Source organism: Anabas testudineus, chromosome 3, assembly GCF_900324465.2.
Source record: "Anabas testudineus chromosome 3, fAnaTes1.2, whole genome shotgun sequence".
In the NCBI taxonomy this organism is placed as follows: domain Eukaryota; kingdom Metazoa; phylum Chordata; class Actinopteri; order Anabantiformes; family Anabantidae; genus Anabas; species Anabas testudineus.
The window spans coordinates 25,282,226-25,299,204 of NC_046612.1; the positions used below are offsets into that span (position 1 = coordinate 25,282,226).

The 16,979-nt window shown below is 38.8% G+C and overlaps 1 protein-coding gene across 1 annotated transcript; it reads left to right on the forward strand.

The window, feature by feature from the left end:
- The first annotated feature begins 408 nt into the window (after positions 1 to 408).
- On the forward strand, positions 409 to 16,657 carry cd81a (CD81 molecule a). The gene is made up of 8 exons (XM_026378299.1): positions 409 to 568; positions 5,555 to 5,669; positions 10,165 to 10,262; positions 10,675 to 10,749; positions 11,439 to 11,558; positions 13,017 to 13,112; positions 13,530 to 13,613; positions 14,759 to 16,657. The coding sequence occupies exons 1-8, from the start codon at positions 503 to 505 to the stop codon at positions 14,819 to 14,821; spliced, it is 717 nt and encodes a 238-aa protein (XP_026234084.1). The 5' UTR covers positions 409 to 502; the 3' UTR covers positions 14,822 to 16,657.
- The last annotated feature ends 322 nt before the right edge of the window (positions 16,658 to 16,979 follow it).

Sequence of the window (16,979 nt, forward strand, 5' to 3'; positions counted from 1 at the left end):
GGAGTTACACACACACACACACACACACACACAGATGAAGGGAGGCACAGGGTACCAGTCACCATCAAAACTAACACCACCAAACCTTCCCAGGGGCCTTGGCATGTACACACACACACACACACACACATTCTCAAGCTTTTGAAGGGGTTTAAGGAAAACAAATAACCTTTTGAGAGCCCGACAAACTCATTTCCATAATGTGTGTTAGTTTACAAAAATAATAATTAACCCAGAGGGAATCTTAGGGGGTTGTCCTGGAAAGTCCAGTATGCCGAATGTAGTTTGGTGTAAAGGGGCGGGTTCCGGCCTCTTATTGGTCCACGTTTTGTCAGTCACGCTGTGATCCCGCTGACTGGATGGTGACGGAGAGCGCCTGTGAGGGAGGAGCTGGGTGTTGCCTCGGTCTCCGGGCTGAAGGAGTCCCAGTCGAGGGAGACAGGAGACCGTTAGACGTCGTCACCACCACCTCGAGAAGTCTGCGCCGAAAACGTCTGCCACCATGGGAGTCGAAGGCTGTACCAAATGTATCAAATATTTGCTCTTCTTCTTCAACTTTATCTTCTGGGTGAGCAAGCTTTCTTTTCTTTTTTTTTATAAAATAAAAGCACATTTTGTGTGGTTGCGCAGCGCCTCCGCCTCCTCCACCACCACCACCACCTCTGTGTTTAGACTGTTATGTCTACGTAATGAATGAACGATGCTGGACAACATGTCTCAGCTGTATCACCAGTGCGGTCCACACCAGAGCTCCTGGATAACAGCGTGAGGTTGTGGCGTCATGTAAAAAAAAAAAAAAAACAAAAAAACCTCGGTTTCCAGATAATTTACGTAATGACAATTCACGAGGTGGTGAATATGGAGAAATGACGTCATACGGCAGCGGAGGTCGCCTCGGGCGTGAGGTTAGCACAAAGTAAAATGCAGAAGTGTCTGTAGATCCCACAGGGACACAGCCACTCGATAGTTTAACACAGTAATAATAATAATAGAATATAATATATATATAATATAATAATAATCAGTGATGAGGCCACGGAGCGTTAGCATGATGTGGTGTGGAAGGTAGGCAGGATTAATAGATAGTTAACAGGTCTGCTGTTTAGGTAGTGTGGTAGTTCACACTTGGTCTTGGAGATCTGTTTGAATCACGCCCTCCGCCCAAGTGTGTGTGTGTGTGTGTGTGGATGGATGGTGTTTTCCCTCTGGTGAGCCAAGGGCCCCTGCGTTGGGTGATGGATCATGGAAACAATTGTGGCTGTCTTTGAAGCTTTTACTTGTGATGTGTAAGAACTGCGGAGTTTGTTCCCCATTGATTCTCTCGGTGTCTCTGGTTCATATTTACTTTGGTCATTTCTTTCTTTGGCTCTTTAAACCTCAACAGCCATAGCCTAAATCATCAAGTTTCATATAGTCTTTAATTGTAAGAGCAGCTAATCAATTTGTTCTACGCACTACACGCTAGAACCCCTGTCTGAAGACTGGCTTTCAAATTGAGAAGAAAACCAGCTTTAAGCAGGATTTCAGGCTAAGTGAAGGCCAGAAACATTAATGCATATAACGTCATTCCAATGATGAATAATCGAGTACTGTCACAGGGACAATTTCTTTCATTTTAGTGGTTGGGAGGTAAATGGTAGAAATACTTTGTTCATGTTACTGAATCATCAATGAGAGATATACAGTCGCACGTATTTGATTTGCCAACACATCTTACCGGTTGACATCATATTGCATTGCAGCAAAAGCAAAAAGAGTCTTTTTCAGAAGTCAAATTTGGCCAGATGCAACAAAAAAGTGCTCCAGTTCTTATATAATGTCTGTTAAGTGTCTAGACTGTAAGTATGACATCCTCCTAGTCATGCTGACATCAGCTGCTTGTGATCACCATGTACCTGTATGGCAGAGGTCACAAAACTCTGATGAATTGGATTTCTAAACCTGAACTAACCACAAAGTGAGTGGAGTTGCTCCATATTTGTCAGTGTATCCTGCTATGACAATGACAATGACAATGATAGAGGAACAACGACGTCCAACACAAAAAATTAAAAACTTCTGTTATATTTGTTAACTTGACCCCAGCCTATTACTAACCACCAGCCAGTTATACATATGATACGATAAAATAATAACAGAGATGTGGACTTTTACCACATTACTGATACGTCAAGGAGAGAGAGTGGGCAGTTTTTTTAGTTAAAGACATGATGCCAGGTTACAACTGTGGAAAAAACAGGTTTTGAGTGCTAATAAAAGCGGTTGACTCTGGTTGGCTATAAAGTCTCAGAATGGAAACACTTTTCCGTTTTATGCAGAATTACGGGGAAAAGTGAAGGAGCAGCTTTTCTCTCTAGCAACACCAGTGACATGATAAGTGTGGTAGTAATATTTTGTCATCTCGCAATGCAAAACCAGTTCACCACTAGGCAACATTTAGTCAATGACCATTTAATCATTGGTTTTAGTGATTGGTTCACAAGTCATTTTTTGCAATGAGCAATTAAATTAACCAGATTAAAAATGCTTTATTTTGTTATTATTAAAAAATACAAGATTTAATGGTTTTAAAGTACGTAGAAGAGGATTTGGAACTGGATTCAACTTTACACCAATCAAAAGTACAAAAACCAATACACACACTGTAGGGTTGACCATTTTAGGTTAGTTCAAAAGAACTTGGTTTTGTGAAAGGTTCTAATAGAGCAGACAAGTCCACTCCATGTGAAGACACACACACTTAAACTGAGATATATGCAGTTGAGTTTGGGTTGTGGAGGCTGGCTCTGTTAAAACGGAGGCCTCCTGTTTCCATAAATCACCCTGGACATGGAGTGCGTTAAGAGGCTAGAGGGGTTTGGGGGGAGGGGAAGCCTCTATGGGGTGGTATAAGAGTTTATGGGAAGTGCAGACGACACCCCCACTCCCTCTCCTCTAGCATGCCCGGCATTCTACAACCCTCTGTATGCTAGGCAAAAGGCAGAAATAGACAGAAGGGATAGCTGACGAGAGAACGTGGGCTGTGCTGATCTCACAGCACATGATATGTGAAGCAGCTTCAGAGTTTATCCTCATTTCCGTGTTTATGTATGTTTCATCCCGAGTGATTAGGTGCAGTGACTCAGTATGAGCTCTTGTAACTATTTTTCCTTTCTTACAACACATTATATTTGCCTAATATTCCCTATGTCTCATATTTAGCTTAGGAGGAGCTTGGCATGCTCCCACAATGTAAGCCACAAGTAGCTATGTTGAGAATGTGTTACTAGGGGATCTCCAGTGTTGTATTGCCACAACATTAAATGTAAAAATACAAAAGAAAAATGCTATTTCCTTTTTTGGTAAAGCCACCTACACATATAAGGAAGATGCCTGTCACAGTTATCTGTTTAAGCCAATTTTACATTTAAGCTAATTTTTTCTGACTAACAATTGAAAACCCAGTAGTATCATGAGAAAACCATTAATGTTTATAATTGAGAAGAACTCCATACTGTAAATGCTTGGGTTGGTAAGTGGTTGCCAGTCTGTTTCAACTCTACCAGACAATTGAATCAGAATTGGTCAACAGTTTATCAGAACATTTTACTCTTGTTCAAACGAGTCTGCCAAACATTCCCAGCAGATTTCAGTGACGTTTCAGTGACTCACCTTTAAAATTTGTCTGAAGCAGCCCTACATCAGATGTTGATCTTCTCCAGGATACCAGTGTCATAAACAACCCCAGATAACTTGATTATACTCATGTAAACTAGTGATGAATTTATTTGTGAGTCACCCCATTACCAAAAACAGCTTTTGTGCTGTGTTACTGTATCTGTTTGGCTCCGGCCACAGTGGTTAGTCTGGGTTCTCTTTCTGTTCATTCATACAAATTACATTCATAAAAATTAAAGTCTCCCAAAAATCTATTTAAGTCTTCTTCAACATCTACCCATTTCTGTGACTCATCTTAGTGGTAGATCACAAGTTCACTCAAAGTCAGCAACTCACTCTGTGGTGCTGCTGGAGCCGTGTGTGCCCTTCCCAGTTATGGTGTTGATCTGGTTGCTAGGCAGCAGCTGGCCATAGCTCTGGAATGGCCTTCACTAGAAAGACGAAGTGTGGTGAGAGAGTGGGGGTGGCTGAGCATGTTATGGTTAAAATCATGTCCCAGAAACTACCGTTAGCTAGTTTAATTTAGGGACTCTTTGGCTACATTATCTATTTTGAATTTATTTAAGTACTACATTAGCAAAATATGCAAACCCATGTGTCCACCAGTGGTTTGTTTTACTTGCGCTGCTTTTTGCTGTGCATGTTCCTATGTTCCTGCTGAGGTATGTGTTGGCTCAAGTTATATTTGGGATTTCTTTGTCCTGGTGCAAACAAAAGGGCTCAGGAAGGCATATATGTCAGTGGAAACCACCCTAAAGAACAATACTTTTGAGTCAAAAAGTTAAAAATCCAAGTATGCAGGGTTTTCCCTAGGAAAAGATTAAGGAGAACAAAAGGGCTTTCACGCATAACCTACTGTATTCAGTAACCTAAAGCAATAACTATACATTTGGAAAATACTCATAGCAGGCACTAGCAGAGTTTACTTTTACTGAAGTAAAGAGGTTTAATGGACTTACCAAATCTTAAAGTTGTAAAACTAAATCAGATCTAATGTGTTCATCTGTGGTATTTAGACAAAGTGGTGGGCAGATTTTGTTATCATTTGGCAGAGCTGGTCTAATGGTTTTTAAATAACTGGCTGTAACAAGAACTATAAAGTGACCCCAGTGTATTTTGCTCGTCATTTCTCACTTATTTCTTTGACCCAATATGAGTTGGTATTTGTATTATTTATTGTATTACTTTAGTCCTTTTAATTCTTTACTTTACTTTTGATTATAGATGTTTTCTTAGACATTGTTTTGTTAAGCACTTTGGTCAGTTTAAAAGTGCTAGGATATCACTAAATGGCAAAAATGATTAATACCTAGGAAGAAATGATCAGATAAAAATGTGGAAAAAAGACAAAGGAGAATACATCAACAGACATTAATTCCTAGAAAAGAATGGAAGTCTCTTATTTTTGTAACAACTCTAAGCACTTACAAAAAACCCCTTAACTAGCAGGGTATTAGGTTTAATAATATTTAATCTCTCTCTCCAAAGAAGAATTGGGTGTTGCTCCGGGAGTTTTCATATTCAGTCCCATTTATTGGATTATGTTTAAACAAATAAAAATGTACAACGACTCAAAATGCAGAGTAGACTTCCATTATCTGAAAACGCCATTCTCTTATTACTATGTCATGATACCTTTTACAGTATAAATGGACATTTTCAATATTTAGAAAAAGCGCTGGTTGTTGGAAAAAAGCCTACATAATATATAAAGCTAGTAGCATTGATAATGCTAAATAAAGGTACATACAGATTTAGCTCCACAGACATACATATGACCTGTGACACCCCACGTGTGGATCTGTCTCATTTGCATGTCATAAATCGTGCCCGATATGTGATGTATGTATAAAATCAAAGAATTGAAAGAGCTACAGTTGTTTCGTATATGTTGCAGCTTGCAGGTGGTGTAATCCTGGGCGTCGCCGTGTGGTTAAGACATGATGGCACGACAAGCAGCTTGCTGGAACTGGAGCTTGATGGAGCTCGTGCACCCAGCACCTTCTACACAAGTATGTATCTCATCTGAACGGTCTCTGCTAACTACTTTGCCTTTCTTCATAGTCTTCTAGTCATATGGAAAATCTCTTGCTCAACTTATGGACACAGTGAAGTTCAGTTCACTTCAGAAACTTTGTATCAAAAAACAGTAAATAGTAGGTCACAGTAGTTCACAATTGAACTTTGAGTTTTCAGCAGAGGTCCATGCAGACATACAAACCTTTCCATCAGGATGTTCTAAATGGTCAGTAAACAGGTGTGTGTAACTAACCATGTTTAGTGTACATGCTTATATGTGGCTAACGCTAAACACAGTTAGCATTAGCTATTTTGGTAGACACCATAGAAACAAAGCAGTGGAACGTAACGTTAGTTAATTCTCTACGTTCTCTCTATACTAATTCCAATTGCAAACACTTGCGAAGCCAACTGTGTATAAGCACTGCTGTAATTTCTCCCTCTAATAGAACGTTGGGTGCACTTCAACCTCATGTGACTTCTCTTACTACGAACTGAAATTGTGGTGTGCAGAGGCAAATGGATAAATGATGGGTCTATGTCACAAACTAGTCTAGTGATTTTATGCCAAACCAAATACACAATCAAAGCAGATTTACATTTCACTCTATCCCTCAGTGGGACCTGATCGATGGACGCCTCCTTAAAGCAATACCTGGATACTACGAGGTGTCAGTAGAAAATTACAGCTGTATCCTGAAGCCAGTATTGGCCCATGACTTTATTTTAATGTTTAATGGCATCTCTTTGATGTTATGCAGTGTAATGTGATGTACAGTATGTAACAATGTGATGAGGTCCACATTAAATATTAACCAGTATAAGAGCATCTCCTTACTCCCTATTTGGCTATAAGGCCCTATTGATTAAGATAAATGTGCTACTCACTTTTGAGCGATTAATTATTATTATTTTAAAAGATAAAAGGTTACTTTTATTAGATGTAATAAATAATTAGAAACCTCTTATATGTACCTAAAGAGTTTGATGGGGTTTAAAAACTGGGCAAAATTACAGTGACTAAGAATTAATAATGAAGCAGCTTACAGCAGTTTTGCATCTTTGCTCAATGACTGACATAAATGATAACGCAACTGTGAAGATACATAATCATTAGGTGTGACGGCCCCTTCCTCTTCTCTTGATTCTGTTAGAAGCTTGCACTCCCACTTGAAGTTAACCTTCCAAGTTGGTCATTACTCAGTCTCTCCTGTCTGTGTTAAGGACTAGAGTCATCCAGCAGAAGAACTACCATGGTACTTTCTCTAAACAGCCCCAGTTATTGCATCTTAGCCATTATATAAAGCCTTCCTCTCTTTCCCAAGAAGAGGAAAAATCCCAATTGCTGTTGGAAAAAATTCCTCACTGGCTCTCCCTTCCCATCCTCCTCCCTGGCTCCACCCACTCTCCTTTTTAAATGGTTTCCTCTCCTTCCCTCTCCTCACTTGCTTTCAGCTGTTCCCATTACTTCCCCATCTGGTTGTGGTTAGCATTGTGCTGTCTTACTTCTCCTCATTTTTCCGCTAGTCCTTCTCTCCCTTCCCTTCCAGACATTCTATCTCTGTCTGCCCTCTTTTTCCCCTCCCCTCCCCTCCCCTTGTGTTTTTGCCCCCTCTTGCCAGGAACTTTTTAATATGGAGTCCTACATCTGCTTTTCTCCTTTCTCTAACTGGTACCTACTCACAGATGCAGTTATCCAGTGGCAATCCGCCTCTACCGAATGAAACATACATATACTTTCTACTACCTGAATCCAGCTTACACAACATCAGATCTGTAACTGAATGAATTGTGCTCAACTGTTATTGTGAAGTTTAGTTCATAGTTTGGAAAAAAAAAATCCTCAAACTTGACTTCTCAGTTCCTGTTGTGTTGTTTTCCAGTTTTATCCATTGCAAATGAGTTGAAGGGTCAGTTCTTTCCAGATTACATAATCAATTGAGCTTTTGTTGCACAGCTAGAAACTGAGAGTAGAGTGGCTATTCTCAATCTCTTGGTAGAAATGCGTCTTTTATAATGTGTTTTTATCAGAGAACAGGCCTGTGACTCATGTGTGAAAACACAGGCCAATTATTAAGCATGGAACTTATTTCATACTTGAATCAAACATTTTGAAGTGTGACATTGTAATCGACAAAGTAATTAGTGAGACCTCTAAATGCAGCTATGTGGCTTAAGACTTTGATGAGGAAAGATGTGAAATAAATCTTAGCAAATTTGTGTCTGTTTAAAACTGTTTGGTCTTGTTTAAATCACTTTCTGAAAGAATGTACACATAGAGGGGACCTTTTTTTTCTCTAAGGGGCATAGCAGCCTTAAAATTTGAGATCTGTTGCCAATGCTGCAACATTGACTCATGTAAACCTCCAGCTCCTCAGACTGCAAAAAGGAGTTACACAAGGCTTGAATGGAGGCAGACACAGGGCGTGCTGAAGAGAATCTATGAGAAAATTAAATCAAGTCAGACAGGAGAAGAATTTTAAGTAAATGGATTGGAATTGATAAATGGAGGGCATCCTTTCAAATGAGCAAATGCATTACATAGAAAGGACAGATGGGTGTGGCAAGAGAGGGAGAGACTGCTAAACAGCATCACAGGATGGCTGTGTCAGACTGGAGAGCCACAGTACAAGAGATGGAGGGGGCACTTGGTCACTCAGTAACATATCAATTTATAAATTAGCCTCAGAGAGAGAGAGAGAGAGAGAGAGAGAGAGTGTGTGTGTGTGTGTGTGTGCCTGCAAGCAATTCTGTGGGTTAGAGAAGAGTTGGGGGATGGGATATACAAGGTACAGGACCAGTTAGTGGTCCAGAATTGAATTATTTCTGAGCTGACAAGCAGGAGTAATGATGCAGAGGCTGGTTGTTTCCCTCAGAGCTGCATTCCCAGTCTGATTTGAGCACAATAAGACTGGACTAGAGTTTTTCAGTATATGTTAATAATATGCACACCAAGAAGTAATTTAGTTGGACAAAAGTGAGGTGGGAATTTTGTCATTTATGTAGCTCTAATATGTTAGGTATTTATTCAATAAAATAGCTGGAATGTGTTTACAGGAAATAAAATTTTAATTTGGGATATTTAAAATCAGCTCATTATAAAATATATATATATATATATATATATATATATATATATATATATATATATATATATATATATATATATATATATATATATATGATATAACTAAATAAAAGTGATTCAAATGTTTTTGGGTGAAAATTGAATTGGAAAAAAACAGACACTTGAAAGTGATCATAAAATAAAACAGTTAATGTGAAAAGAACGAGTTTATTATGGTCTACCGTACATTATTAGTTGATTTAAATACCTGAACAAATTTGATTCATGCAGTTGTGTCATGATTAGTATTTTCATACTAAACATTAGTAACAATTATTATCTTCAGTTCAAGGAGGTCTTAAATTCCCTTTTTTTCCTTCAAATGTGTATGTATCATAAGCTTAATCCTAATATTTTATATGTCTGGGCCTTTTGTCTGCAAATACTTGTTAACCGGTGGTGCGACTTCTCAGATGTGCCTGCCCTTTCCACAGAACTACGACACTACGCCAAAACCAGATGTAATCATATAAAATGATTTCAATTGAGTCTCTCCTTGCAGATTTTTTTCATTAGTTTGCTGCAATAAAGGAAATAAACAGAAACTAACAAATGTACAGGAAAACACATTGAACAATCTACTGGGCTTTAAAGGTCAAACAAGTGGTATTAAAATGTGTCTTTCACTGACTTCTCACAGTACAATTACTACTTAAATATAAAACTAAATGATCGTATGGAGTTCTTTTTTTTTTCAGCTGGAGAATAATCACGCTGCTCCTCTAGTTCCAACCATCTGTCCAGCTCAGTTTACCCACACATCAAACCTTTGGCCTGAACTTTTATGAGCCTGTTTTCTCTCTTCTTGGCTGTTACAGTGCAGTGCTTACAGTCACATATAGATAACTTACGAGCACTAAGGAAAGAGACAGTTGAGTCAAACTTCATGTGTTGCACCCTCTCTACCATCCATCAAGACAAATATTCAGTTCAGTCATGTAGCAGCACAGCACAGGAAACATGTACAGTCTCTGCAGATGTGGATATAGGAATAAAAAAATTACAGGATCTGTTTAATGTCATAGATGAAAAAATGTATTTAGACTTGAACACTGAACAACTTCCTGTGAACATTATTGCAACATGACTCACTTTCTTCCACTGGCATGAACTCAAGATTGCGCCCCCTGCTGCTCAGTCTATTCTACTGCGGGCATCTGGGTGAAGGGTGTCTACAAGGCTTTAAAACCACAGTGGTTTTAAAGTGGTTTTAATGGTTTCCATTTGTGTAATAGCTGTTTACATGAACTCACTTGTCTCTCAGAAGCAGAATTTGAAAGCATGGTAAGTACTGTATGCTGGGTATGACTTTCACCACTGCTTCTAATCAGCCTGGACTCTCCATGTGTCTGTCTGTTTAGGTGTCCACATCCTGATTGCTGTTGGCGCTGTGATGATGCTGGTCGGTTTCCTCGGATGCTATGGTGCCATCCAGGAGTCTCAGTGCCTACTGGGAACTGTGAGTCACAATCACATATGAGGGCGCCCAGTGGAGATTTTAGAGAGAGAAATTCAGTTGTATACTTTTTACATATGCGCACAAAGATGCATGTGTATGCATGACGTGATACAGTTGTTCCAGAGGCTTCACACTAATATAGTACAACATGTTGAGTGAACATGCCGTAATATGCGGCAATGTTTGAGCAAAAGTAGTCTTTTTCACAGATGTTTTATAAGGAATGAAATACACTTGCAGTTTGTTTGTTTGTGGAGTAGCACGGAATGTAACTTTTCTTGTTGTTTTTGTTTTTTTCTAACAAAACTCTACAGGGGCCCTTTAACCTCATAAAAGCTTATTTTGTCTCATGAAGTAATAAATAAAATCTTTATGTGGACCAGCTTCCTGATGCTTCTGTTCTGTCCTGCAGTTCTTCGCCTGTCTTGTCATCTTGTTCGCATGTGAAGTGGCAGCTGGAATCTGGGGCTTCATGCACAGAGACACTGTAAGTAGGATTCCTATGTATCCTGGGAAATTTGTATTGTGTGTTTACAGTTGAACCTGCAGGTTTATCATTATGATGGCATTAACATTAATCTTCACTTTTCAAGTTAAAATAGACATGAAATCATTACACACAGTATTTGAGCAAGATAGAGTGTTCACTAGATGTGACTTAAATATGATCCAAGTTCCCTTAGTAGTTTTATTAAGAGCAGGATCTTGTGTGTGTCTGTGTGAGAATAACCTTATCTTAGATTTTTTAGTCCCTAAGGACTGAGGCTTCTTCACTGAACATATGCTATTTGAATGAAAGTTACTTTTGTGACTTATTAGTGTGAACTAGAGATCCTAGTCTTTGTATTGCCCACTATCATATTTGAAAAGCCGTTATTTCGCATACGAAAGTGTGTGGCTTTCGCAACACGCATAGTTGAACCATCATCATTATGCCTGCAATCCGGCTGGACCAATAATACACCGGTCTATTCATTTCTTAACCATGCAACATGAAAACAAGCTTAAACAAAAAGCTAACATTAAATTAGTCTTAATTCAACCATTTTTCCTAGCAACCACAACAACATTTTACTAATTTACAGTGAGACAAAACACCAGAGCTTGAACTCAGATAACAGCAGAAACGTTGAGGTTTGGGGCTGAACCCATCACAACCCTTTGTTCCTCTTTTAGGTGTCGAAAGAGATGATCAACTTCTATGACTCGGCATATGACCAGGCCATGACACAAAGCTTGACTGAACCAGACAAAAAACAGGCTGTTACCGCTGTGCTCAAGGCTTTCCATGGGACGGTATGAACACATTCTGAGATACATACTTTCCAATCATGAATATCAAAGGTCATTTGATACAGAGTTATGAAAGAAGAAAAATGCAATGGTTTTATTGCCACTCATGTTGCTACTACAGTCATCTGCTGTGGACAATAAAATAATAATAATAATAAAAAAAAAAAATAGCAAACACCCTTAAGAATCATGTTGGAGCTGGGGGCCTTCAGCTGAGCAGCAGGTTTGCAAGTGACCCAGATACATGTGAGATGTAATATATGACCCCACCACAAGTTGTGAGTTGTGCTGAATACAGACAGACTGTCAAGAGAAAAAATACAGTTCTTCCACATTAAAGATAAATCATATAGCTTCCAAATAACACAGGCGCGGCTGCACTGTTGTATAGGAGAGTCTACTGATGTTGCTCTGTGTTTGAATTATTATTGCATATTATTATATATAATTGCATTTTAGGTATAATCCAATAATGAATCCACTGACTAATCAGTCAGTGAACTCTAGTTGAACAGTTTTGAGGCTGATTCATTTTCTCAAAGAAAAAATGAAATGAGAATGAACTCAATGTTCTATCAAATGTTCTTTCCCTTGAAATTTTCAGTTGTGCTAACTTAATTATGGAAGGGTTTTCTAATTAATTCTGATCGTCTAGCATTTTAAATTGATAAACCTGCGTTATAAAGACAAGCGTCATCAGTAAACAGGAGTACAGTATACCAATGGCACATTGTGTTTGCTGGACTTGGAAATCTCTGTTTTTCTGGTGAATTTGACGTTATAAAATCTGACTTTTCTAAGGGACTCCAAAATGAACAATCATGTACATAGCACAGGTCAAATGTTGAATAAAGCAAATTACCACATTAAAATGTGTTCACTGAACTTGACGACTCAGTGTCCAAAAACCTTCATTCCACTCCCACACTCCAATTTTCAGAAATGCCTGCAAACTGAGAGAGGATCGGCTTGCAGCAGCATGTCAGTAACTGATTTTATCTGTAGTTTACTGTGTGAATCCTCAGAGAGAACACAGAGAATTAGTGAGGAGGTCAGATTTTACCGAGTCAACACTGCTTATGATGATGGAAAAACATGACCAGTCAGTAAACTAAATATTTAGACAGAGAAACTAATTCCTGTCAGTTCACTGCAGGGCAGTATATGACAAAAGAGCAAATGAGACTCACAGGCACATGCAGTCCCACAATTTCACGATAAGAATGTAGGTAGAAATGAAGCAATGGAAACTGCTCCCACAGGTAGAAGCACAGGTTTGGTATTAAAAGAGTGAAGTTGTCTACAGGCTGTTCCTGTCGAGTTCCCATTGATTTTCTTCACAGACACAGAAATGAATATGATTTTTTGGACATAACCCTCCAACTGTTTTTATTATCTGGGATAGTCAGTGTTTCTATGTTGACAAACTTATTTCTGATATGTATTACATGTCTTTTTCAGCTGAACTGCTGTGGCAAAGGCCAGGCAACCAATTTTCTGACAATACTTACAGACAAACTCGGCACCACCGACCTTTGCCCCCGTTCAACTACAGTTGTAAGTGCTGTCGTCCAGCTCAACACATTCATCACCATCATTATGTAACAACAGCTTGGCCAGACTGTAAGGTTCTGTTCACATTGTTGCTGAATAAAAAGCAACTTTATCATTTTGAGCAGGTTACATTTCAGAACCAGTGTTGTGCTGCTTTTCAGTGTATTATAGTGAGTCTGCAAAGTTTGTGATTGTGCAGATTTATTTAATTTAAGTAATTTTAACTTTTGTAAGTTTCATCACATATAACAAGTTGTGTCTTTAAAACCTTTTCAACACTGCTGTTTTGAGTTTGAGTATTTTAATACTGATTAGTTATGGTAAAATATGGAACTTTATTTTCTCTCTGATCAAAAAATCATTAAATGTAGCCTGAGGCTTTGAAAAAGATATAAATACTTTGCCGGTTTTCTCTTGCAGAGTTGTCATAGCAGGATCCAGGAATTGTTCTCAGATAAGATCTACCTGATTGGAATCGCTGCTCTGGTTGTTGCAGTTATTATGGTGAGAACAAGAAGCTGTACATCACAGACATCAACCCTTTTAGGAACATGTTGTATTTCTTTAGGAGAAGCACTCAGTATCATATCAACACTGGATGCTAGATACTGAGGCTTATTCACTGATCATGTCCTATTTGAATGGTATTAAACTTTCTGTGCTTCTACCTGGAAATAACTCCTCTTGATGATGTCATCTGGAGGAGTTAAGTTCCCATGACATCGCATGTAGGAGTTCTGGAGGAACAGGACGAAGACAACCTTTGTAGTATAAGCAACCAGTTGACATGATTTTAAGGGAGAAACTCCTCCAGCTGACGACATCTGGAGACATTTAGCAGCTAGAATTAGAGAGTCTTAACATAGAGAAGGCAGAACCTTAATAGCATTCAGATACACGTACTGCCCAAACTAGAAAAATTCTAAATACTATTTCTTTAACCTCAACCACATAGTCATGGGTGTGTAGGTGTAGGTTTGGGCTAATAACACCAGGGTTTACATTTGGCAGATGCTTTTATCCAAAGCCACTTACAAGTGAGGTACAAGGTACAAATGCAGGCAGGGTAAAGGTGAGGACCCCTACTGGAGGTAGGCCTGCTAGGATTTAACCCCAGTCTCCCGCATAAAGAGCAGCGATCTTACCACTACACTATCCAGCCACTATTTATTATAGATTAAATTATACTATGAAACTGAAAATTGAAACGAATGACTGAAATGAAAGAAAAAAAAGATGTATAAAGTGAAATTTAAATTAAAACTACATTTGTCAGTAGCTCAGGTGGTAGAGCAGTCATCTACAAACCCTAGGGAGAATGGTTTGATTCCCGGTTCCTCCTGGCTACTTGCTGAGGTGTCCTTGGACAAGACACCGAAACCCCGTAATAGCGCCGACATACTGTCTGGCAGCTGTCCAACCGCAATTTTCTCCAAGGGCATCAATAAAGTATTCATCAATTATCAATCAATCAAATAATTAAGACTAAACTAAAGCTTGTTTCAAAACTAAATAGAAATGACAAGAAATGCAATGATGAAACATACCAGATTTAACATAACAATTACTGAGGTATGGTAGGTGTATTTTCTAAAACACACTGCCTTGTTGCTAAGGTAAGCTAATCAGTCACCACTTGTGCTTCACAGATCTTTGAGATGATCTTCAGCATGGTGTTGTGCTGCGGCATCCGCAACAGCCCGGTGTACTAAAGCAAGGGGCTCGCCAACATACTCACCAATGAAGGAAGTACGAGCTGTCTCATTCTTTTTCTTTTCTTTTCTAAGCAGGAAACGTCACATATATTGCTTGCTGGATTTAGTCAGCTCTTTGTGAAGACAATGTAAACCATCCTCCATTGAGCGTTGTAACGACACTGTCAATGATATTTTTTGTGTCAATCACAGATGCTGTTATGCATATTTGACCAGTGCTAACCTAAATCTGATATGTAGATAGTGTATCACACTGTTACACATGAATTGTATTGTTCACCAGTATTGGTGCTCTAATCCTTTAGGGATTCATTAGCTGTTTACTACTTCCTTCGGTATGAACATCTCTTATATTCTTTGTTTTACCAATGTGTTTTCACTGTTTTATGTATAAACTGTATATAAATATATATGTTAACAGTGCTTTATGACTGCCTGAGCATGGATATTGTATTACACTAGACCCCCCTGTATTCTTCCTGCACTCTCTGCTTGTTTGTCTTGAACCACATGATAGTATATATGAGCACTAGTTAAGCACTAGTGTAGGCCTTACTATGTTGCCCCATCTCAGTTAATCTTGGAAGCTGGAACCAAAATATTAGTGACCTGTTGTCATTTCATGTTTTTCCCATCAAACCAGTTAACGGTCCACACACCAACCGTCACTCAGCTGAGCTCAGCTGTGTGGGAGAGTGATTGATTTTTTAATTTATGTTTTTTTGGCTCATGGAAGAAGTGCATGCCCGTATCCAGTGTAACAGAATGAGTTTGTCATTGTGATGGACCTTCAGCTTCACAGCCTACTAACCTTCCTGACTGGCACCTTTCATGTAATAGCTGTATCTGATGTAGGGCCTGAAAGCAGCTCACCTCTTCTGAGCTACTGTATCTGGTGGTTTTCACCCTGCTGTTTATGTGGCTTTGCAGTCAGCCCCTATGTGCACGTCCACAACAGGGATGGATACATTATCATGAATATTTGTGTGAGTGACTAAGACTGAGATTGGCCCAGGTCAAGGGATCTGTGCTTGAGGATCATTACCCTTGTCACACCACTCTCAAGCCAACTAGAACAGCACTGATGTTGTTCAGAGCTGTTGTATTCAATCAGACAAGTGTCCATGGTTTTGTTTCTACTCTCTTTAAAATTGTTAGTAGTCATTGGCTGATTGCAGTGATAATACTTAAACCAGAGGGAAAAGCAGTCATACTAACCATAGTAGTGTTGAACGCAAGTCAGTTTTAACATCCACCTGGAAACTCGAACCATCATCTTGTTGTTCCGAAAAACATTTTGTCCTGAGGGCTGCTCTTGCTTAAACTAACTCCAAGTGTCATGTTGTGTAACCTTCCATGTTATCACTGTCAGTGTCTACCAACTAAAACCCTTGTTTCCGTCTCATACTTAAACTAAACAACAATAAAAGTGTCTTCTGATGTATTGTACTAATGAAAGTATTGAAAACCATAGAAAGACAATGTATGCATTTTTCCCCTCTGTGTATGGTGATTTCTTTGTCTGGTATGTCATCAGACATAAGTGGTGGAAGATGTTGTGGCAGCGCTGAGAGGAAGTCTACCCTTAGGTACATCAGCTGTTTTCTTAACAGAAATGAATATAGATAGGACAACACCCATCAGTCTTGTGTTGTCTAATGATGAAGGTACTAGTTGTCCTTCTGTCCCGTCACTCCCGTCCATATTACTGCCTTTTGAATTTGAGAACTGCCACTTAGGACCTACTGCTCTTAAATGTCACCCCCTCTCTCTACTCTTGTAGACTTTGGTTTGCCCAAATATAAAGGGATTAAATGTATTTTACAAAAAACATTACCAACTGGTTTTGTCTCTTCTTTATTAAACTTGGTGCAAACAGTGGAAACAGCTGCCAGAAAACAAGTAAAGGAAAACAAAAATATCCATTGTGCAATGTTTAATCTTTCTTTTCTTTATATATGACCTACACTTTATTTGTCTAAACATTTTATTATAATTTAAAGCACTTTAAAATCAAAACTTGGGATTATGAGTATATTACTAAACACATAAATCTTGATACCAATCTACCTATTTAGTGGACAGCTATAACAGCTATAACAGTTGTTACTAAAGAAAAAGCCCACATACACAACATTATTCACAAGTAACATTC